The 24,638-nt window shown below is 37.4% G+C and overlaps 1 protein-coding gene across 6 annotated transcripts in view; it reads right to left on the reverse strand.

Annotated features, from left to right (window-relative positions):
• Positions 1-24,638, reverse strand: part of ATXN7L1 (ataxin 7 like 1) — a 130,913-nt gene that overhangs the window by 68,827 nt on the left and 37,448 nt on the right. For 5 of the 6 annotated variants that reach the window (XR_007507613.1, XR_007507615.1, XR_007507614.1 and 2 more), the window contains exon 3: positions 19,918-20,022. The exons of the other annotated variant lie outside the window; for it this stretch is intronic. Coding sequence is in view for 1 of the 5 variants with exons in the window: in XM_049813604.1 (XP_049669561.1) it covers positions 19,918-20,022 (105 nt within the window). In the remaining 4 variants the exon portion in view is untranslated. The remainder of the gene's footprint in view (positions 1-19,917; positions 20,023-24,638) is intronic. 6 annotated transcript variants of the gene reach the window in all.

A 24,638-nucleotide genomic window follows, 5' to 3' on the forward strand; every position in this document is an offset into this window, starting at 1 on the left:
GGTTTCTCCTATTATTCGATAGCAAGTTGAATAGTGTCACTATGGGGTAAGGTGAGCAGCAGAAGCACTGCAGGTAAGGAAGAGGATCCCAGGAATGGGTAGGAAGGGCGAGATGAGAGGAGCGGGCTCTGCCCTCTCTGCAGCAGTGTGCCATTAGATCCATTCAGGTGTCTATTAGGTGCCCAACAAGCCACAATCAGCCAACAGAGCTGTTAAAAAGGCACCGATGTCACCAACAAAGAAAACATCCTGAAGAGATGATTCATGTTTTAAAGCTGCTGAAGGTTTTGCTGCTGTTGAAACCGGTTCTGGCTTATTTTACAAGGACTGTGGCTGTCACTCAGTGATGGATCCTCCCTGGAAAAGAGCACCGCTGCATCTCATGACCTGGGGCTGCTCTCACAGCTGAGCCTCCAACCTGTACTGTCTTCTTCCAATCTATCAATATTTACCATTGAGGCTCGACAGTTTATTCCCACAAAACATCAGTGACCGCTGCCCCGTTTATAACCATGTTATTTTAGGAAACAATGGCAAGCGTTAACAATCTGGCATCAATCGCCTGATACTTGTACTACACTGGCTGGTCTTAGCTAACCTAGCTGCCTTCAGTTATGGCTTTCATATAGTAGAGAGGACATGACAAATGTGGTAAAAATTAATAAGTAACTCTTCGTACAACAGTATTTTGAGAAATGTAATCAGCAGTCTGTAAAGAACTCAATACAAAAGGAGTAAAACTCTTCATTCACTATCTCTGTACATCACCAAGAAACAGCTTGCTTTGTTTTCAAGTACGGAACACTAGAATAACCCAGAGCTGCTGAGCCTACTGGACACTACAGACCTACTTCATCAGTGACTTTTACATATCTAAGAAAAGACTATCAGAGAAGTAATGCAGAGGCACAGTTTGTTTCTTATAATGCTTCTATAGCAAGTGCACCTTGCCAGAATTGGGACTCAATGCTATCATAATATTAGTACCTTACTTGTGAGACTAATAAGTTTCATTACAAAAAAAATCTAATCCTACCACTGAAAATTCTCTAGAATCTAAACTTTAAAATAAAAACATTTTGCATTTTTAATTTCCCCCAATGTTTTCAAATAAAAGATGAACTGGAAATAGAGTTGCACTGTTTATTTTCTCTCTTAGTTAATAAACCCCCATTTTTTAGTTGAGAAATAAAAAAATAAACCCTCACTACACAAAAACTAAGTTCTACATTAAAACAAAGTTTCACTATACTGAAACCAGTAGGTCAGCATGGAATAAATAAAACATAGGCTGCCCGTCAAAAGAAAAAAACAGTATGAAGGACAGTGTAACACTGTTAGGCATGAAAATGTAAATGTTCATCTGCACCACAAGCGAAGTAGTAACCACATTTCTTGCAACACTATATGAATATTCCACGCATTAAGGAAAGAGAGATCACTAAGGAAACAGACATCAGGAAGCTTTTTGATAACTTAAGGATAGGCGGACTGCGATCAAAGTTAAAAAAGCAAACTGCTACAATATGAGAACTTTTCTGCAAATGGCTAATCCACATTAATAAAAATACTACTAAACATCACTGCAGTTAGTCTTTTACTTTAGATTAATATCGACTAAGATGAAACATATTTTAATGTCACAGAATGGGTTACATTTTAAAACTGTTAAGCCATTTTTGCCATCAGTACAATCTAATGTTTCTAGGAATGCAAGTTATTTTTATTAGGCAGCCAGCTGCAGACATTGCTGGAAGTTAACTATGTTAAGTTCCAGAAAAACGGGGAAAATTAACATTCATGTGCTTTCAAAAGCTTCCCAAACACGTGAATGGAAGCTGTGTTTGAATGGCAAAAGTCAAACCATTTTGAAACTACATTAAAGGAAGTAAGTAGTGATTTATTTCCAAAGTATCTTTTTATTCCATATAAAACTGCTTGTGCTTAGTGACCAAGATTTGGTCCATGCTTACAAGAAGGTACTACTGCAATGGTGTATTATGAAATAATCTTTAAAAAATGAACTATGAGCAACTGCTTTAAAGAATTACTTTCATGCACACAGTGCTAGGGAAGGCAATGATGACTAATGGGGAGAGGCGCTGCGTGGCCAGCTGAGTCCCACAGCGTGGGGGAGGCTCTACATACCAAGGAACACTTGCAAGGAAGGAAAAGCAGACATGCTTACATTGTGGTGAAAATATAAGGCAATAAAACAAATAACCTGCTCAGCCTTTCCTCGTGTAGTATTTTTTTTAAATGATTAAAATAAGCTGCTAAATGTCAGTGTAATTACATGAAAATTCCCTTTGCTATCACTTAAGTAAAGCCAATACTCAATGACTACCTTACATATAGATGTCTATACTATCTTCACCTAAAGAGAGGTAAGCCTAAATCTCCATGGCCGTACCACATGTTAATATGTGCAAAGTCCACATGATAAAATCTTACTTTCTGTAATAATATTGATTCTTGAAGTTTCAACATTCTTCCATCTTACAGATAAATCAACAGACAAAAGGTATTTCAAGCCATAGCACAGCTTCCTATACAATACTCAGCATAGTCATCACTCTTCAACTTAAACAAGTTATTAATTACTACAGCTTCACCCAGCAACACTTCTTATGCATATTTCTAGATGATCTAATTAAACTTCTTGTTCTTAGTAAAAAAAGCAGTTTAGTTTTTGCAAATAGGTATACTTTTTTTTTTTTAAACAACAAAAATAGACAACATTTCAAAATTTCCAGAAGTATCTTTAGGTGATCTGAATCAGACACTTAGTCCATTCACTGCAGTCTCTAAGGGTGTAAAAAGTAGCATGAGCTAATATTACGTTGACCACACTTTATCCTCTGAGCATGCAAGGAATGGTACTAGCTCAGCACTGTGGCCATGCAACTTTATCAAGTCTTAGAAAACTTACTTGAAGTTCTTGGCAGAAATTTTGCAGACTCAGAGCCCGAAAACCATTTCTCCCAAACAAGACCAGTACACATCTTGCTAACCAACGGGATCTCAAAGAAGCCAGCTATACCTGCATAATGTAACATGCCTGTGCTGTATCTGTGGTCCTCCTTCAACTTGGAAGGTTGAATTATTTAAGAACAAGCTAACCTCCCCCAAACTAACTGTTAAATGGAACATTTTGAAAAACAATTGGGACTGGATCTGTGTGGTTCAGCTGAAGCTGAGCTTTAAAGGGAAGCACATCAGAAAAATAAGAATGGCAAAGCTTAACCAGTAAAACCAGCTTAGATCAATACTGATGCTGTGTCATCCAGTGTAAAAGAACTGCACTAAGAAAAAAGAATCCTAGTTTAAAGGGGGTGGGTGTGGGAAGCAGGGCCACGCAGGGTGAAATAGAGCCTTTAAAAGTCCAGCACAATTTGCAACACAAACACTGAGGAGTAAGCAGCTTCCTCTTTGACTGAAGCAAGGGTCTAACCCCTTCCTGTGTCACAACTCCCTGCACTTACTTAATACATTTTCTACAGGCAGTAAACCAAACATCAATTCTATCAGCTTCAGAGACACCATATTGACATTACATTCCGTTTTAGAGGAGACAGAAGATGCATTTGAATAAGGACCTTCAGGTCTTTGCTGTCTGGACTGCCCAGTAAGATTACTTGTGATGAAATAGTTTATAACTTATACTTTATAAATTATAACACTAAGTTTTTTAAGCAGATGCTGTACAGCCACATAAGAACACAAAATGATTGCTCTAAAATTTACAAAAAAAACACAAGACGACCATAAAGAAAATGCTGCCCGTAACTCCAAAGGTACGCTTTACAAAGCTGAGTTAAGCCATGCTTTATGCATTCACCTCCTTCACTGACATAAAATGCCCAGGTCAGATCTTCAGTTAGCTGACTTACACAAACACACGCACAAGTTTCAGATGATTATGTTAACTGAAACTGAGAAGGCTGTAATACTTTTTCATTAAGATTTTCTCATAAAAGAGGTTTCAAAAAAGGAAGTAGTAGTGGAGTCCTCAAAATTCTGTTTGGGTAGATCTGAGTGGAGTAGTACAGTTTGTATTTGGCAAAGCTAAAGAAGGGAACGCTGCAAAGTAAAGGTGTGATATGATGCAGCAGCAGAGATGACAGTTTTGTTAGAGCATAAAACACGTAAAAGCATCACTTGTTTTACTTGCTTAACAGTTGATATTATGCAACTCTTGACTGCAGAGAGTCAGTTGGCATACATATATTGTCTTGCCATTAATCAGAACCTTCCAATAGATATTCTAACTTTCCTTAAGCATTAAAGAAAATAATTACACCGTTTTCTTTTTTGTGTGTGTTGTATGTACGTTTTGGAAAAAATCAAATACAAAACTCAATCCAACCCTACATTAAATGTCAAACTTTAAAAAACCAAAACCAAGACACAAGGCAATTCTACTAAAATGACATTAAACTAAGATAGTTTAGAAACTGAAAATCTTTGTTTTATAAAATGGAACTATGGAGCAAAAAACCTCAGTGAATAACTAACGGTTGAAAGTCTTACATGAAGCTAGCTGAACTTTTAAGTGGTCAGTGGAATATATTTGGTTTTAGCTCTCTTTTGAAACCATGATATTTGAAGCTCTATGTATCATTTATTTTAACTTTGTTTCATTTCAGTGATACTATCTAGCTAGAATTGCCACATTCATACCTGTGCCTTAAAAAGCAAAACCAAACCGAATTTGTCTGCTTAAACAGTGCTTCTGGTGCAAATGCTGGCAACAACTTTGTAATTCCTTCATATAACTGCATCACATGATAAGCAACTGGAAATAAAACTGTCCCAGCACAGGGACTACTGAGTAATTTGAATCCCTCTCTGCGGACGAAAGCAAAGCAGAATAGACTGAAGGTAACTTTGCCAGGTTTCACTGACACAGATCTCAGAAATGCAGGGAGAAAGACACTTCACCTTTTCCTGCCTGCATTTCCAAAATCTGCCTTTATATTTTGACTTTTCGTCCCATGAAGAGTGAACAGGCCACTTACAGGCTCAGGATGACTGGGCATCCTCAAATTAGGGCAGAAGCAACAATTCAGCTTTTGTTCCCTTATGCCTCTCTACAACTGTTTGCTGAGAGTGCTAAGGCAGAACTGCAATGGGAAGGCAGGAAAGCACGTGGATAAAACTGGCAGAAAGTGTCGATGAGGAACCACCTCAGAGCATGCACAGGCAGGATCTTCACTTGACCCATGCTAACTGCAAGATAAAATCTTTTCAACTGTCTGTTTCCAAGAAGTCAAAAATTTGGGAATGACTGAATAGGTATCATAGTGATCTCAAAACTACTAATGTCTGTGAGACATGGTAGTCCAGTATTTGTGGTTTTGTTTCTCTAGCTTATAAAAATAAACTGGAGTGAAAACTGTGAACACAACAAGGACTGGATATGAAAATATCCTGACCTGCCTCTCTTCCTAGTTCTCTTAAAAAACCCCAAAACCCTGCTAAGTGTGTTCCTCACTGCAGCACTGCTGTTGACCTTTCATTCTTGCCGCTTCTCAAATGCAAAGGCAAGCTAATTTTGATTTGATTTAATCCCAGTCTGCCAGATAAGGCTTAAAGAGCAGTAAGGATCTGGGCCATGGAAGAGAAGAAACCCAAAAATACTCCAGTTCTTCCCAAGTCTGACAAACGGACACTAGATGAAGTTTTCTTGACTCCGAGGACTCTAAGCTGGGAAACGTGAACTGTGGCACTAGGGTTGCGGGTAATGTCCTTTGTGCCTGTCCTTCTGCTCTTGAGGGAAAATATAAAGGGTTGTTTGTCTGGTTTGGGATAGTGGTGGGGGTGTCCTCTTTTTTCCCCCCTTTTACCTCTTTGCAAGAAAAAAACCCCACCCTGACCTCAATAGGGCAAATGTTACAGGGAACCTGGGGTATTATCATGCCATGTGTCAGGGAATATTTAACTTGGTGCACATATAGCCCATAGCTCTCCACAGCTGCCAGACCGACTGGACATGAGCTGTGCCGAGATGAGACAGACGAATCATAAGGGAATGCTCAGGCTTTGTCAACCAACCCACTGCTGGTAACTGCTGTCTGAGCATCCTGACTGTCCTCAAAATTATTTTATACTCAGGACACATCAGTAGTTACCATTGATCCAACAAACACAGGAGCTGATATTATTATGGCTTTTTCCCCCCCCAAATACCAATTTACGATTCTCTGACAATTCTGTGACTGACTTTATTTCTCTTTTATGACCAGCTACTTTGGCTTGGTTCAGAGAGTGGATTTGTTTTTAAAATTCTGACTGATAAAATACTAAATATTTCTAAATATTTTGCTATTAAAAAGCCACTTAAGTGCTAAGTCTCTAAACAAGAGAAAGGTGGAGAACCCCATTTAGATTACTACTTCCCTGATTAAAGCACTCACCTTTCTGTAATCAGTCTGAACCCAAATCTTCCCCTCTGCAGAAGAGGGCTCTGACTATGAGGACCAAGTATTGCAAAGGGTGTTGAGGGGCTTTGCTCTCCCTCCCTCCCGCTGAAATGATTTCAATCTTTTATAAACACATTTCCTGAACCACAGGCTGGATCCCAGGTATCTTACTTGTCAGAGTTAGGGATTAACTCTCTCTCTTACTCTGTTCAACAGCTATTTAATTATTTGATGCAAAATAAAAACATCAACAGGAGAGAAGAAATCAATGTGGACTTGAGCTTGTGTCTTTCAGTAGCAAAACCACCCAGTCCCTCAGCCTGCAGGTAATTCTGAGCCTCTCTCAATCCTTTCCATTCCTTTTCCATATAAAACACTCAATTGGAGAAGCAGGCAAAGCCTCACAAGCAGAGTTGTTCTACCACTCCCTGACAGATGAGATACCCCAGCTCCCACTAGCACTTCTTCATGGAAAGGAGAACACAGTCCACATCAGAGATTACAAACACCCACTGACACCAGGTAGCCTGCTTAAGGTGCTTTTGATTCAACTCTCCCCAGATTAGGGAAGAAAAGGGTAAATAGGATGTCCCACGTTGCACATTAACTGTTCTAATCTCCACACTAGTGGCTAAAGGATCAGAAATTGTTTTGCAGACCTAGACTTTCATGTCCGTTGTTTTTTCTTCGGTCTCCTAAAAGAAAGATTTTTACCTTAGGCCAAGTGCCACACTTCACCTCGACGGGTATGATTTTATTTTGTTAAGAAAATGAGAAGAAAAAATAGTTATACTCAAGCCGTTTCTCTAACGTGAAAAACCTGTAGATTTTCTTCTTCAGAACGCTATAGAAAAAAAATGCCGTTTTTTTCCAAATGTGTCTACCCAGGAAGTGGCAATAAACCACCCCCTAGTAGTTATTCCAGAATTAAGGCTACAACTGCATTTCGGGAGCAATGGATTGATCAGCCAATATATATACATACATACAGAAATGCACATGCACTCGAACACATACGCATAAATAAAACTTTGCTTCTTTTCTAGTCCTGACAAAAATGACCTTCATGGTCCAGAAGCTCCAAAGGACTTGGAGATCCTGTCTCCAACTGAGGCAGTCACAGAGGAGGCTGCGAAGTGGCTTGACAGAGCTGGACCATCTGTATTCATCCAGGAGCTCTCCAGAAGCCACAGATGCAGTTATTGAGCTATTAACAAGCAAGCAAAGCCTCTCACTGAAAACCACCTTGTACCTGAAGATCAGAAGGCAACATCGACATCTGGGGGAGTGCAAAGAAATAAAGCAGAAAGTCTGCAATGTATCCAAGCCAGAGAGGTAGAAGTTCTAAGAAGGAACCAAGTTAGTGTACGTACAGGTAAGTAAAATGTACTGGGGACATGCAAGTGTAGTTTTGTGAAAGACTGTTATGAGTCACAAGTGTCCTGGAAGGCATACAGAGACACATGGACAAGGGAAATCCAATTGACAGAGTCTACTTAAATTTCCAATTGAAACAAGGCCACGTATTCACATTTCTTAAAGGAAAGATAACTGCTGTGAGACAGATAGGAGGGTTCCAACCCCCACCCAAAGGCTAAGAAACTACTTACAGGACAAGGAAAAGAGGGTAAAAATGGTCCTCAATGAAAGAATTTCAGCAGCAGTATGCAGCAAGAGTCTTCATTAGGGCCTGAACTATTCAACATATTCAGAAATAATCCAAAAAAGAAGGTGGTTAGTGACAGAACAAGATCTTTGATACATATTTACTTGGAGTACTAAGGACAAAAATCAACAGATTGCAGAAAGACCTAACATTACTGAACAGTATAATAAAATAGTAAATGAAATTCAATGTAGAGACATGTAAAGTGACAGACATGGAAGAACATAACTACCTTAACCTTATATACAAAATGATGGTCTCTGAGCACAGTAATGAGATACTGGTCTTGTAACAGTTCTATGAAATTATCATCTCAATGATCTGTAGTGGTCACAAAGGCAAACCAAATGTTAGGCAAGGAATATAGCCCATCATACCACTGCTTCCCTCCTTTCAAAAATGGTTTTGAAGAGTTGGGCAAGATACAAAAACACATAGCAAAGATATGGAGAGTCTCTACAAGAGTGACAATTAGACAGACTTGGACTTGTCAAACTGGATAAATGACAACAGAGGAGGGTTATGATGCACATTTATTATGAAGGTAGACAGGAAATGTTCATTGCTGGTTCAAAAACAAATCAAGAGGTAGGTATTTCTTCACACAGGTGTATAACTAAGTTTTGAGAATCCTTTCCATGGGACCCCATAGCTCTCAAGCTTCCATTAAGTTAAAAAAACCCACTGGGTCAGCAAAATTGTTTAGCAGCACAAACACCAGACTTTTCTTCTCAAGGTTCAATTTTTTGCTGCACCATTTCTATACTCATCCTAGTAAACATGCAGTTCTGCACTGTGCTTTCTCCACACCCTTAACTGTCTGGTCCTGACTATGCCTTTCCTGCCCATGAAAGCTTTACTGCTTTTCTGAAAAGCTTTACTGCTCATTTCCCACTAAACACATCTGGCATTAGACAGTGACAAAAAGATTTATTTAAACAGTAAACTAATCCTTTGTTGTCTTAGCCAAATTCAAAAGCATTATTTTTACTGATACCTTACCGTTTTCATCTACCTGGAGTCACAGAATCAGGAAACACTTGTCTTCAGACTCATTTGGACATGTACAATACTACCACAAGTTTGAGAAAGCTTAAAGTACATACGACGATGCACTGGTCTCCAGAGTTCATGCAATCTGATCACTAACAAATAGACACTAAAGCAATCTGAAACACCTACAATCAATGTAGACCTTTTCAGTATTGTTGGCCAATTACTGGTCCATGTTTCAGCTTGCACAGGTGTTTTCGTGCTTCAATATTTTGAGGTAAAAGCAGCACAAAGATAAGACTCTTTCCTGCCAATCCTTTTCCTAACAAAGTGAATTAAAAAAAAAGAAACAATTTTTCAATCACCAATATCAAACCTAAAACCAGATTAAAAAAAAAAAATAATTCTTTAGTTACACAATTAGTAAAGCACAACACTGATGATATACTCATGAAAAGAGTACCTTATACAACACAGGGAATAAACTGTGAAAGCAGGTGTATCAAATAATGATACATTAATGCTTGCCTTAAACACAGTGCTTATATGCAATGTTTGATATTTTATGTCAGTATGGTATTACTTATACTTCACTAGTTGCAGAGCAGATGCTAGGCATGATAAAAGATTATTTTGCAGAAACAAGAAGCCTATCCAAAAATGGGGGTGTGGGGGGGAATCTGTTATTTCCCGGAACAGTAGTGAAAGAAAATGTTCCTGGTTAACAGCATCACTAGTCTCACAAACATAAATAGCTAATGAGGCAAGTTTCCTAAATTTTCTTTAGGCATCTTAACAATAGGCAGGTTTTGGTGCAGGAAGCTAAGTCAAGTATTTGAAATTGAATCAAAATCAAAATATACACGTAGTGAGGTGAATGAGCTGCCTGTCATAATTTGCCTAATACATTTTAAACAGTTCTTTCATTACATCTTGTAGAATATAATTTCATTAATCTATCTAGATGAATGCAAAACATTTTATTTTGAAAACAGAAGCCTACAGTGTGTCTAAGCTACCTGTAATAATAAAATGTATTTCAGAACAAGGCTTAATTCAGTATTTTAGATTTTAATATGACAATTATTACATTAATATCACCAGTTAAATAGAATAGCAATAAGCTATTAAGATAATTATATGAATCACTACAGGACTGTGAAATGGGAAACACATGGAGCTTCAGCTGTATTTGTAATGATGAGAATTTTAAGTACAGTATTTCATGCATGCAAATAAAATGTTTTGAATAGATTTGGCACTAGTCAGGTACCAAGAGGTTGTGTACTACTATTACAAGGAAATAAACAGAACTCACTAGATTTTAAACATGGAGCTGTGACAAACATGCTTAGATACTAGAGGAAAAAAATAATATTAAAATGAAGAAGAAGAAATATTTTTAAAATTAAGAAGGTATACATAATCTAGGACCAATATTATTACTGAAAATTGTGGGAAAAGTATCTAAAGTAGACTTGCAAGCCTTGTACTAGCTAGTTTATCACAACTGAGATTTCACTCTACTAAAAAATAAGGGCTTTTTTAAACACCAAATTAAAAAATTATTTCCTCATGAAAGACATTTAACGTAACTACTTCCAGCCTGAAAAAAACATAAAGGTCTTGAACTACAGGTCGGTATTTATTTCAATTGCTCTCCACTGCGCCTCTATGAAAAAGGACATATGACTATCCTATCATCCTCCTGCATGTCAAGGGACTTTTCGTCTTCTCCACTGCACCCCAAGTGGCCTGTAGATGTTAGAAAAGGCAACAGAAACATTGTTGGAAAGCAGTATTTCAGACTATCAGAAGCAGTACTTCTGGAAAGTAACACACTGCCATTACAGTTTTCCTTCCACTCACCATTGTACATAACAAAGTAGTCTAATCCTGGCAGCTGTGAGGGCCAGAATTTATTCTGGGATCATCCAACCTCCTCCCAGGCTCAGTTCTCCAGCTCTGAAGGGAACTCTGAACACACAAGATGAGTTGCACCTCCAGTCCCACCTGCTACCTCACACGCAGACTCAGCAACCACAACTCATGGCACAGGAGATGTTCATCTGCTAGAGAAGACACTACCCAAAAATTGCTGCTTTGGGAAAAGCCAATAGTCAGTGGACAAGAATCAATTTTATGAGCCAGCTTATAGTAAAAATTTTAGTAGAAGGAGAGTAAGAAGTTCCTAAACTTATAACATGCTTTGCAAGAAATTGCTAAACGATAACATAGTAGAAATTGCAACAGTTAGAAAATTAACTTAACCCAAAACATTTAGACAACTGCTAAAAGTCACAGTCAATGGTCAGGGCTACATGCAGACAGGACTTCTACAGACTTGAAATGGAACTTATAATATTTGGTAGTGACTAATCCAAATGTTAATTACCTTCTATAACACATGCAGAGTGAAACACTGTACTACCAAAAAACCCCACACCCCACCCTCAAAAACCCTACCACATCTTTCCTGTCTGATTACATGCAGCATAGACAAAGAGATAACACAGAGAAGAGACTTGATCTTAGCACTTCTATACTTTTGAATACAGTGAAGAAACAATGACTTCTTGTTTGGGCCTTTGGCAAATTCAGATTCCACTTCAAATTTCCTTTCTTTACACTGCATCACAGTATGATAGAAAAAAAAAGGATTTGTTCTTGCTTATCTTTTACTCACCAAAACACTTCCAAACAGTGAATTCAAAAAGCTCTTAATTCTGTTTTGGACTTTATCTAGGAATAGGACCATGAACTCTTTCTAAAATAATACTTTTAAAAACATTCATTCTCTAAGATGGAAGACATCCACCTTATTCAGACCAAGTAAGACAGGCTATGGAAAACTTCAAGCCAAATACTCCTATTTTTAATTTTGCCAGATTTTTACAGGTTCTGATAGAAAATTTTCACTATACCTTTCCCCCCTCCTCCACTATCACAACCCCCATCCCTCCACCAGTAAAGCAGCTGGAAGAATGATGCACTAAACGCAGCCCTGTAAATTATAGTATGTAGGAGATTAAACTTAAGCCTAATGCTACAGTCAACCTTCAACAGCTGAGTTCTATTAATGGACACTCCTTAAAAGAAATCCTTATTGGTTACTATTTAAAACTACATCTCTATTAAAATCTTGACTGAAAGAAATTACAAGTGATATGTATCTCCCATCAATACCATGACAACACCCAGTTCAAGAAAGTACTGCATTGTTTACCGCAATTTATATGAAGTAAAAAAAATAATACAAAAGGGTTCACTAATCAAATACTATCAATGAATACACTATGCAAAAGAAATAAGCTAATTTATAATGATAGGAATTATGTGTGCACTAGAACAATACACTTCCATTGCACTGAAAAGCCCAGTGTCATTATTACTCTTTCAATCTACTTCCTATGTCAATTTAAGATGAGCATTGTAAAATTACAGCACAGTCAAGGCACTGTGAAGGCACAACTTAATAGAAAAAAATAGGGAAAAGACAACCAATGTTTTACTCCCAGATTTTTCAATTTCATACACACATCCAGAAATAGGGAAGGGGGGGGGGGGGGGGGGGCAAGGCTACTGTCCTTAATAGCAACTGCATACATGTGTAGCATTCTGTTCACTGCTGAACATTTTCTTCTGTTGAATACTAACTGCTCCCCAATGCACAATTCTTTGAGATTCAATGCTGCCAAAATGTTCCAGCTTTCTCATTCAAAGAATCTTTTGAATGAAGAAATTTTCAATTGACACATCAACCTAGGGCAAATTTTTGAAGTGCGGAAGTTATCTATGGGAAGTTGTCAGCTTCCTACTTACACTACTCATTGACCTTGTTACTCTATAAAGCATATCTATTTCGATATCTGAATTTCTCTGTTTTAGACCCTGTTACTGATGGTGAATTGGTAACAACAAAGAAGAAAGCAGTTTAAGCAGTGGGATGATAGTAGTAAATACAAAAAAAGCCAACTCTATCAAATATTGTGCTACTTGTTTCTAAACAAGCAGGTCAGCAGGTCTGAACACAGCTCCACTTTTAATTCACATGCTAGACTAAGAAAAGAAAGCACAACAAATTCCTTCGAGCTTCAAGCAGATCTCAGCAACCTGCAAGGTGAAGACACATTACATTTGCTGTTGCTCTGAGCATCAGATGCACATTTTTCAGTCCCTGTCACAGTCCGTCCCTTGGATCTGGGTGTTACTCTCTACATTCAGGTTTACTTTGTCTGATACATCTCCAATGCAAAAACCATGCCCTAGTTTTGTTTTAGCCTGCATTATGGTGTGCCTGCTGGTTAGGATATTTTCCTCTCCTAGGAGGTGGAAGATGACAGAATAGCTCCTAAGTGGTAAGGCTACTAAATCCAAATCTCTTGCTTCCTGGGCAAGTAATTACAGAGAAGGTAGGATTTGTTTTGTTTTGTTTTCTTGAATGAACATGGCCTCGTCAATGTATCTTTCATTGAGCTCTCTCCAGGACACACATGAAAAAAAGAAGCTGTTCGCAGTCCTGGATGAGCACAGTAGCCAATACTGAGGTGACCAACACTCTCATGCATATAAGCAGCTAAGAAGGATTTTTATTCATTGCTTCATTTGAATCAAGTATTAAAATGTCCATTGATTATCTATTACGCATCTAAGTGCTTTTCTGAATCTGGCCAGAGTCTATCAGCAGCTAGGATATAGAGCTGTTCTCTCCAAGGAGTAAACAAAGACAGATTTTGTGTCTCTGTACCTATTCAGAGTCTCAAGAATTGCTGACAGTCTAAAAATATGGCACTCCAAGAATATGTAGGGGAAAAGATGAATTCAAAGGAGCACTGTTTTAGTTTTGCCTCTTCAAGCATAATATTTGCTCTACCTGGATTGTCCATCTAGCCATGTACTATTTAAGTTCTACGGGAATGGCGCAAAAGATGGCTTATGAGCACAGTTTCACAGTGAATGCTATTACACTGGGCTTGGAGAACTTGAAATGACACGGACATGACAGACCCACATAACCTGCATGTACCATTACAGTAACTACAGCTTAGATTTTCATCGCAGACAGTAGACAGAGGTTTATGCCCCTGGCTGTACTTTGGTCTCCAGAACAAGATTTCTGATAGAAAGACCTTAAAACTAAAGGGAAGTTTTCATATGCTTTCAGCTAATAGGGGCTTCCAATTTAAAGTAATGGAAATGAAAGTTATAGACAAATCAGTGTATCCTAGGCAATTGCACAAGTGAAAACGTACAAATAAGGTACACACAAAATATTCAATTCCTTCTCCCCCCACCTCCATCAAAAGAAAAAGAAAACTGGGATTCTTGTCAGTCTAGCTGCTGCTGTTTCCATATTTAACAAAAAGCAGGAGGGATGAGAGTAATTTTCATTATTTTAATTCTTTTATGCAGTGAAACCTAACCATGTGACAACCAGAAAGTTATTCAATCAATAATGATATCATATAACAAGTTTTGACAAGGTTGTGGAAAAAAAAATAAAAAATCGCAGTGACAGGAGAATCACTCAAAATATCATTGTCCTTGAAGGGTACAAGAGCACTCCCCTGATAAAAGGTCAACTGCAATGGATAAAATATCAACAATTACAAAACCCCAAACAGCTGTATTTAAGAAAAAAACCAAGGCATTGAATAATTGAAAATAATATAAAAACTGAGAATAATCCATCAAAAGTGACAGTGATAGTTGTTATCAAAATCCTTATGCAAAAAAGATGCCAGCTAGTAATGTTACAGCTAGTGTGAAGAAAGCAAATAATTCTTATTCATACTGTAAACTCAGCCTTCTTGTCTTTAATCGTGATTCATTAAATTGTAACATGCAACTAGTACAATATAAAATAGCTAGTCTGAGTAATTAAAAATATATAATCTCTCTTAGGAAAATAATTATGATATGGAAGGGAAAATAATTTATTTGTATTCTTCAGTGCTCCATCACTTTCTAGTTTGTTTTTCTTTTAAATGATGCTTATACAGCTAAAAAGAAGGATAAAAAGGAAACATAATTTTCCAACTTTCATAAGGACATAAGGATGTCAACCCAAGGATTTATAACTCAGAAGTAATGAAAATCAAAAGTAGGTTTCTTCTTTTTTAAGAAATAAGAATTTCTACTTCTTAATTAGAAGCCTGTTAGAATAACATTAGAGACAGGCAGGATAGATAGCAATGAGCATCCAATTAGCAAAAGAAGAGATCTTCATGGTCATTTCTCCTTGACGAAGCAAAATTGTTCTCTGTATGCTATGACTTCATCAAATGGGGATCTTAACTATTCAATTCATTAAGATAACCTCTACAGTTTTGGAAACTGTTCCAGAATATGTTTGGAAACTTTCTTTGATGGTTATACTACAGTTATTGTTTAATCAAGCTGCATTATTTAGCTTGGCTAATTCACCTCTTCCCCGTACTTTACTTTTAACACTTTCTTGTCATTAATTTATTTCCTCACATTAAAAGCAAAAGTCAAGATATTTTGACAAGCTCTCTATATGTACACTGCTTGTTCTTCACTGTGCCAGAGCTACCTTTTATGAGAGATTTTCCTTTCAACAAGAAAAGACCAAAGTTAACAAGCCTACTATTCTATGGAACATTTAAAAAAAAATAACCAGAACTGTATCTGATGCTCTTTAGTCTAGTAAAGGACAATGCAGTATAAGAATATGAATCTTTACTCTCTCTGGGGGGCAAAGGAAAACAGAAACATCTCCTGGGAAATGGTATGGGTCCCATCTTAACAAGTAATAGACAGACTGTCACAGAACTGGAGTTCATGGAAGTCATATGGACAGTGCTCAACACAGGCTGCCACCCTAAAAAATTTCCTGGGGAAAAAAAATATTGGAGAAAAAACCCCAAGCAAACAGCAAGAAGATTATGGTACTTCAGACATACTAAAACACTACATTTTTGGTGTCCCAAGAAGTGCTCTGTATCTTCATTGAGGTTGGCATTTGAGAACAAAGTCTCAAAACTAAAATTCCTCACATGCCAAGTACACTTAGAAATGCTACAAGCTGCATAACTAGACTGACTTCTTATTTCAAACTACTTTATGGAGAAATAAATACAACTACGTGTTCACACATTAAAAAAAAAAAAAAAATCTAAGATATTGTACCACTGCAACAAGTTACTCAAAAGAACTGGCTTCAGAAGCAAACAACCCTATTGCTGATGAAATTATGATATACCATTTTCTAAGTGCACAATAATACTGAATGACCTCAAGAAATTCTTTGATTTATATGGTTTATTCAACAGCCTATAACAGCAAGTCTCTCTTTCAGTTGGGCTCACACCATATGTACATGAATGGTTTAATCCATACAAATGGATATAAATGTTTAACCCACAGATACAAGGATGTGAAACTGCTCTTAAAAATAATTCAGTATTTCTCTGACTTAGAGGCTAGAACAGATCTATTACTTCACAACATTGAGCTTTACACAGTGTTTATTACAACGACTCAAGTCCAGCAAGCTAGTCCTCTAATTAGCCAGATCTCTTCTTTTACCTTCCTCATTTCTACTGGTCGAAGGTTGTATGATGCACCGCCTCCCATTAAAAAAAGCCTGAAACACAAGCAGATTTTTCGCTTTTTCTGCTTGATATTCCAGGAATCGAACCCTTAAAAGTTAAATAACAACATCTGCCTCTATAATCTTCACAACTTCCCAGAGGCATCAAGGATGGCTGCCACATGTCTGAAATTAAAGAAACAGTGGGTCTCTTTACGCTCTGGAGAAAGGCTATGCCAGCAAGGGCTCAAGAGAAGCGTTACAAAAGTGTTGGCTAAACTAAGCATTCCAGTGCTGCTCCAAAGCCAAGACCTTCAAGTTACAATGCAGGGAACCTAGAAACACAAAGCACGTGTCTGGCATGGACCTAAATCCTTACTGAGAGAATATGGACTGGGTCTTACCAGGGATATTACTAACAAATCACACTTGGTGGGAGATTCTGGGATAGATCTCTACAAGTCCTTGTCAGTAGCAATAGAGACTCCCCATGACGCAGTCTTCAAGAGCCAAAAAACCAGTAGTGGCTTCTAATGCTTTCTCATTCCATTGTCTTTGTTGCAAGTTTAAAGCTGCAATTCAAGACATGTAAAATAATGCATTTTATGGTAAATATGATAGTCTAAAATACCTCAAAGTCTACTGGCAGGTGCATTCAGCATCACTGAATTTACAGGTATAGTGCTGCATGGCCTAACTGATTAAACAAAACCTGATCCACCAAACTGATTGTGTCCAACAGGTGATAAAACTCTAAATAAAACTGAAAATTAAATATTCCTGCTTCACAGAAGAGCCTAGTGCAGCCAGAATCAATGTCTCAAATGAAGCCTTCTCCAGACTTTTCCCAATGTACTACTGATATCATAACATAACCAGTGAGAGAAGCAGCTTATGGTTGATCTGTTTTCTACTGCAGGATTTTTAACATTTTCTCATCAGACAATGCAACTACAGATCAATTAATAAGATCCATGTGTAGCTCTTCTTTAGATCTTTCTCATTTGTTACGAAAACAACTATAGTTTAGTAGATGCATGTCACTTATACAACATGTAGTACTTTTAACAGATTAATTTTTTGAAAATAAATTATTAGGTTTTTTACAATAATTCTCAAGACCTCCAAGAAACCTTCTCTCTTCTAAAACTTCTTTTATATGATTTTAGTATATCACCTTTACTGTTTCTTCTTTAAAACAAAAGATTTTGTCTATAAAATTAAAGCTCTTCCACAGGCCTTTCAGCAATATTCCAGCACATCTTTCCTGAAAAAAAGTCTGACTAGACTAAGTACAATCTTCAAGAGGTAACACCTTTGGTCAATTATTTGCAGTATTCTCCATTTCTTTTAATACAGTCTACTTTTTTTTTAAAGTCTTTATTGACCTTAGGCTCTTAAATCAGGCAATTCAGAATTTAACAATTGTTCAGTGTAACAGGATTGCTCTAATAAAGATGAAGTAAAAGAAATTGTATAAATAATGGAGTAATGGAGAAGGGAGAAAAAGAAAAAAGGGCAGCGACTCACAGGATCTTTGCAGTTTACAGGCAACATGCTAACACTGATGGTAACTCGTTACTTTCAAAGAGCTCAACAAGTTCCTCCTAACCTGGATTACTTCACTCTCATCTAGAAGAAACATCATTCTATATGCTTCCTACGTGAAAACAGGACCAACTTTCATACAGCTCCCCACACGAGAAGGTCATATCCAGGAAATAACACAACCACAGAAGGCTACAGCAAGGTGTTACACAGGTTCTTCTGTTCTGTAGCAGATCTTTTATTAATACAACAGTTCAATGTTTATGGTACCCGTGACCATATGCAGAGAAGCTTTTCTGTCACTGAGAGAATCATAAGATACCTGAAGCTGGGCAGGAAGAAACCACATACAACTAAGGGCAAGAAACAATTTTTGAAAAAAATAGCTGGATGGCTTGTTAAAACATTGAAATTAACACCTGCCCCCACCATTAAATTAGTAAATCCTTTTCCCACTATACTAATACTTTCAGATCTTTCCTTACTGGCTGGATATAAATGCTGTATTTCACTATTACCATTTTTTCACAATTGTTTCAGTCTAGGCCAAAGGTAGTGGCGAGTCATACAACTGCCTTTCAACATGAATGCAGTTGCTCCTGGTTGGTCGTTAACAGTCCACCCACACAAACCCAAGACAATATTTTGGTAATATCTCTTTAAAAGTAAATAAACTTTTTTATTTTCCCTTCATCCCACTGACATTTTCCCATTACTGAGTTGCTTTGCTGTCAAGAAGAATTAAAGGGGCACAGGATTTGTGAAGTTTATTTGTTGTATGCAGGCAAGGAAAATCTTGCTAGGTTTTTTTCTTAATGTTTTTAATTAATTCCATCCTCAGTACTAGCTGCCTTTCATTATTATGCAATCATCTTCAAATTAATGTGATTAAAATGAATTTGATTAAACCTCATGCAAAGCTAGCCATTCCAATCACATTTTGCAATCCTTTAAAAAAAAACCCCACAAACAAAACCAACACCTCCCCCCCCAAAAAAAGCCAAACCAAAAACCACCACAGAAACAAACCACTAGACAAATAACAAATGAACCACCAGATAACTAATAAATAAACCAGACCTTGTGATGAAGTTTTTCAGGAATATTTGAAAGTAGTTTGTTAATCAATAGCAAAAATTTCTAACTAGTTTTGCTTACAAATAATCAACATAAAAATTGTTACCTTGCTGTTGTCATACTAATTGAGAAATAAATATCTGCACATTTCTGCAGCTTCTCAAATGAACATTTTTCAAGAAAATCTTAAAAATGTGACTCGACATGTCAATTATGTAAAAAATTAAACCCTATGATAAATATAAAAATAAACCCTAAACCTATGCATAAATCCCATCAGAAAACAATCCATAACATCCAACTTAGATCAGTATCACAGCCCTTACTTTGCAGCTTTGATAAGACAACCCAATGTTACATCATAATAATTTTAGCCTAGCCAGTATCTAACTAACAGGATTTATTTGTTGTAATAGGTCAATTTAGTATAACAAGTTCAACTTGAAAAGCCCAGCTTCTAGAACAACTAATTTAACTTCCTGTACAGGAAATATGCTTATTGGAAGGCATTGCTGGTATTTTCTGTTGAAAGAACACAAGATAACCAGAAAAATGTATCTGCAATGCCTCTTTCATGACCATATGCAATGATTCTTAAGAGAACCATACGCCAGTTTGGCACTGTTAATTCAGGAAAGAAAACATTCACTTACCGCAGTGTGACTGGAAAACCTGTGGCTTGACTACCTGATTGCAGATATTGCACACTACAAGATAGAAATCATCATGAGCTGGATAATGGCCAAATAAGTGCATATCTGTGGGAAAGTTAAAAATATATACAAGAATTAGAAATTATGCTTTAAATATATGTTAAGAAAAAAAAATTGAAAATACTCTAGGGCCACTACTGTTATATTAAGTCATACAAAGCAAATTTATATACTGCTCCGTAAGAGCTAGTTACTATGCTAAAAAGATATATTTTTTCCCTCTTCTGGGTTTCAAGGTCCTATACTAATGCTGCAGTCTCATCCCTCAGTCTGAGTCAGAACACAGGCAGCAACACCTTTGTCTTAACAGTCACTGCCAAGAAGGGGAATAAGCATTTCTGTACTGGTCAACTGTTGAAACAGTAAAAGAATACATCTTTTAAAATGTCCGCCTAAAGATCCATTTAGAAAACATGGTGCACAGGTTATGCTCCTTGTTACAATATTCCAAGCCTGACTACAGATTGCTAGAGAAAGTCTTCTGCTTAAAAGCTAGTTATAGTAACCAAGGTCAAGGAGCCTACAGCTTAAAATACAGTCAGGAATGTCACCCCTGTTTTGAACCAGATGTCATGACATGAAATTTCTGATTCTGTGTTAATGTCCCTCCTAGTTCAAATGCCCTGCTCTTTGTTTTCCCAACAAAAAACTCTGGGAAGAGACAAAGTTGGCTAATAAGGTATTTCTCAGTGACGGCATGAGGAATTTAATGAAATCAAAAGGTGGGTACAGTCAGATGATGACAGACACTTGTTCCTCTCAGCTGAAACACATAATGCTACACACACATTCTTAAGCCATTACAAACACCGAGTAAAATGGGCTTAAATTACTACTGAAGGCCTCAGAGCTCTAACATTACAAGCGAGGTAACTTGTTTCACTCTGCATTGCTATAACAAGAACAAGCACACATACTCATCTACCTCAGCTCAGCTTAGAGGGCAGAAACTCCAGTCACTTTTAGGGACTTTGGTGTGATCATGTCACCACGCCCAGTGTTGTTAACGAAGGTGTTGCTGCACTAGTAACTCTGTGCTGAGTATCGGCCGCACAGATCACGCTACCTCTCGAACAGGGCAGTGACATCTTTAAATAAAGATGTCGTAAAATCGCATTCCAGTGTTACTCAGCAGCATCCAGAATCTACTACAGACCTTGCAAATGTGGCTTCTGACTCAGACTGAAGTATCAACCTGGCACCTTTTAAACAGGAGGAAAAATGAGAAGACCCTCAGCAAAGACAAACATGCACAACAGCAGCTATGCTTGATAAACATCAACAACTAAATCCTATTTCTCCAATAAGTTGTATTTTTCTTTAAAAACAGTGATTCCCTTCAAAAAGTGACTCAAGCTGGTACCTCATTTCATTAGTTCTTAACCAAAGCAAATATTTTGGCCCTAGAACTACATTTATAAGTAATTCTGCACTGGCCTGTACTGCTGTGTAAGTACCATCACTGCTTATAGTGGCAGTACTTCGCATGATGAAGTACAAAGTGTTGAAGTACAAAGTGTCTTCAGTCCCCGAAAACCTCACAGAGGAACAGGGCACCCCTCTCACAGTAATTCAGGCTACTCACAAGTACATCAGTACAAACAGGCTCATTCAAGCGTCCTTGGGCACAAACCAGCACCACCGACCTGCAGGTATTTCATAGTCTGATACAACGTGCCTTGATCCTTTATCTTCTGAAAACCAAAAGCCTCTCTCTACGTTACTGCCTGTACCAGGCTATGAAATCCTGTTGAAAGGTTAACCTATCATGATCCCTTTGCAGGGCTAGTCTTGGACTAACAAAGCCTTTAAATGTATTACAGCCAGATGAATGCAATCAACACATTCAACTTAAATTTAAAAGAACAGCAGTGGTGAGGTATAAACTCCTTTGGTAATTTCTTGGTATAGTTAGTGTTAGTAATGATGAAGCCAAAACTGTACAGTTAGATTAAATCAAATCCTCCCTACCGGTAAGACAAACAAACAAACCCCTAAGCAGGCGCTACGTCTGGCCTGCTTATTTTATTTCTTGTTTTAATGTGGCAAGTCAGTGGTCTTAAAAATCAGTTTACATCGGCAATTTTTAGCCAAGGATATTTTTGATCAGAACCTACAGATTTCCATTAATAGCACTGTAAACTCCACAGAAAGGAGTATTTCTTCCAGGTATAATTTGACACAAAGTCTCAGCTTGAAAACATGCATTTAATTAGTTATGAAATATTTCAAAAATGGTTAAGACATCTCAACAACTTCAAACATTTTTTTCTGTTGTTTGAATGGTCCGGTGACAATCTTCTTACGAAAACATGCAGACTTTGCCCTTTACAAACACTTACGTAACAAAAAGTTACAACTTTTTTCCATTTTGAATTCCTTAAGTCCATTTAACCTTCACAGCTTTGTATACTAGCCTTTAAAATATGCCCAGCTCTCAGGTGTATGAAGTTTGGCTGGGTTTGAGTCTGAGTTTTTATGACGTCTGGCTGCAGGGAGTAACTTATAAAAACACATAAGGTATTAATACTGGAGAAACTTATCCAAGTACATAGATGGAATAGGAAATCAGGTTAGTTCACAGATCACAAAATCATCTACGTTTTCACCAGGCACTGTCAAGGAGACAGAGCAGTGAAGGAAAAGTTCTGGTACCTGCAAGCTCGCTGCACAACCCTGGCCAACAGCACTGCACCTAACAGGTAAAGAGCACCATTTGAATTTTTATGACACAGAGGTGGCAGAAGTTGGTATGCAAAGAAACTGCACAAACATATAGGAGAATGCACCAAAATGCTGCCGTGAGAAACACAGCATCCAAACAATGCACAGACGCAAAGTAAGTGACATCCTGAAGCAGCGCTTTGGAAATTTTTTCATTTTGCAGATACCTAGAAATAGCCAGCCCAGTGGAGGTGCAAGCGCCTATCATAAATGTGAGTCTTCTGATATAAATTGAAGTTATTAGCTACCTATCAGAAGTCCACTTAAATTAATCCAAGAATCTCAAGAACACAAGACCACAGATTGGAAATCAGAAATAAGAATCACACTACTCAAATAAATTGTTGTTACTGAAATAGAATAGCTAAAAAACTTAAATTAAACACTATCAGACTTAATTCCTTAAAAACCTCACTATGCAGGAGTTTGTAAAAGAGGAAAATTCATCAAGTCCAAACAGGTTCAACTAACTCTATTAGTTCATCGATATTAAGAAGATTGGCACAAATCACATTTTGACGATTAAACTCATGATTTGTAAGCACACACACAGTATATATAAATTACTTTTTAATTAAAACTGTATGAAGCATTAATACTGTCTCACTAGAAATTCCAACTGGGGACACATCTTACTAGGCGTAATAATATTACAAATGCACTCCAGATCAGAGAATTTACAATGAAGAAAGCAAGGAAAGTTTGAAATGAAAAAAAAAGCAGAAAATATAAACAACTATATATCTTTTTATACGTTTTCTTGGTTTTAGTAAGAATAGTTCAATGCTACCATGTCCTACTCAAAGTGACCAGGACTGAAGGGTTATTCTGGACACTGGTATCATTCTTAGATCAGATTACAGCCCTTTGACAATCTCGGCCCTGTATGTGCAGCAGGAAAGGCAATGGCCTCTCCAAACAAAAATTTATCTTCTAAAGGCAACACTCACACCTCCTTGCCTGCTTAGTCGGCAGCAATGGTGATAAGCTTTTCAGGAATGGTTAATTTTGGAGAAGAAAACAGTTCTCTCCAAAGTTAGCTCAGGAAAGACTTCTTCATGGAAAAAGGTAAGACCACTGAAGAAGACAGCAGATAATCAGCGAACAAGGTGAGCAACTATCAAATAGCACTGAAATAATTATCAAAGTACAAAAAGAACAGGGAGGGACAGAAGAGCAACTGCAAAGAGTATTTATTTTCTACCAAAACTTGAGTCCCCCCTACAAGGGAAACAAAGTGACCAAGGTCTGCATGACTCACCCCAGACCAGCACAGTGATCTCTACCAGAGCCTGTGATCTGCTTGCTCCCTATGTGCAAATACAAATAACTACAAGTCTGAGACAGAAAGAGCTGCCCAGCCCATCTGGTAAGTAAAAGCAGTCCACAGTCCCCATCACAGTTACCTCATTTTAATGGAAGATTCTTTCAGTAGACTCTCGATGGCAAGAACGGACAGATAACTTATTTTCTAGTACCCACATGCTTTGCGGAAGTGCTATCTATACATACCCCACTCCTTGCAGTACTGAATCGTCGTCCCGTCAAAATGAAATCTTTTGGCCAGCCATGTCTGTTGATACTGTACAGCAACAAAAGCCTTGCGTGAAAATGAGCTGTTCGACTAACAGGATGCGAAAGTGTCCCATATCATGTGAAAAATACGCAAGATAGGTGGAAATCGGAGACAGTGAATGCTGACTGTAGGAAATATGACTTTCCTAGATTAAAATCTTAAACCAAATGTTACTTTGTGTATACTTTGCTATGGCACTTGGAAAAGAAATATAACTTCTGCTTATAGTTTTTATATTACTAACATTTGCAAATAAAAAGACAGCTGTAGCCATATGACATAGTTTTGTAAGATACCAGCTTGGTAAAATGTGCATTAAAAACACAAATACCATAGAAGCAAAAGAAAATGTTGCTTCTGC

This window comes from Accipiter gentilis, chromosome 11 (genome assembly GCF_929443795.1).
Source record: "Accipiter gentilis chromosome 11, bAccGen1.1, whole genome shotgun sequence".
In the NCBI taxonomy this organism is placed as follows: domain Eukaryota; kingdom Metazoa; phylum Chordata; class Aves; order Accipitriformes; family Accipitridae; genus Astur; species Astur gentilis.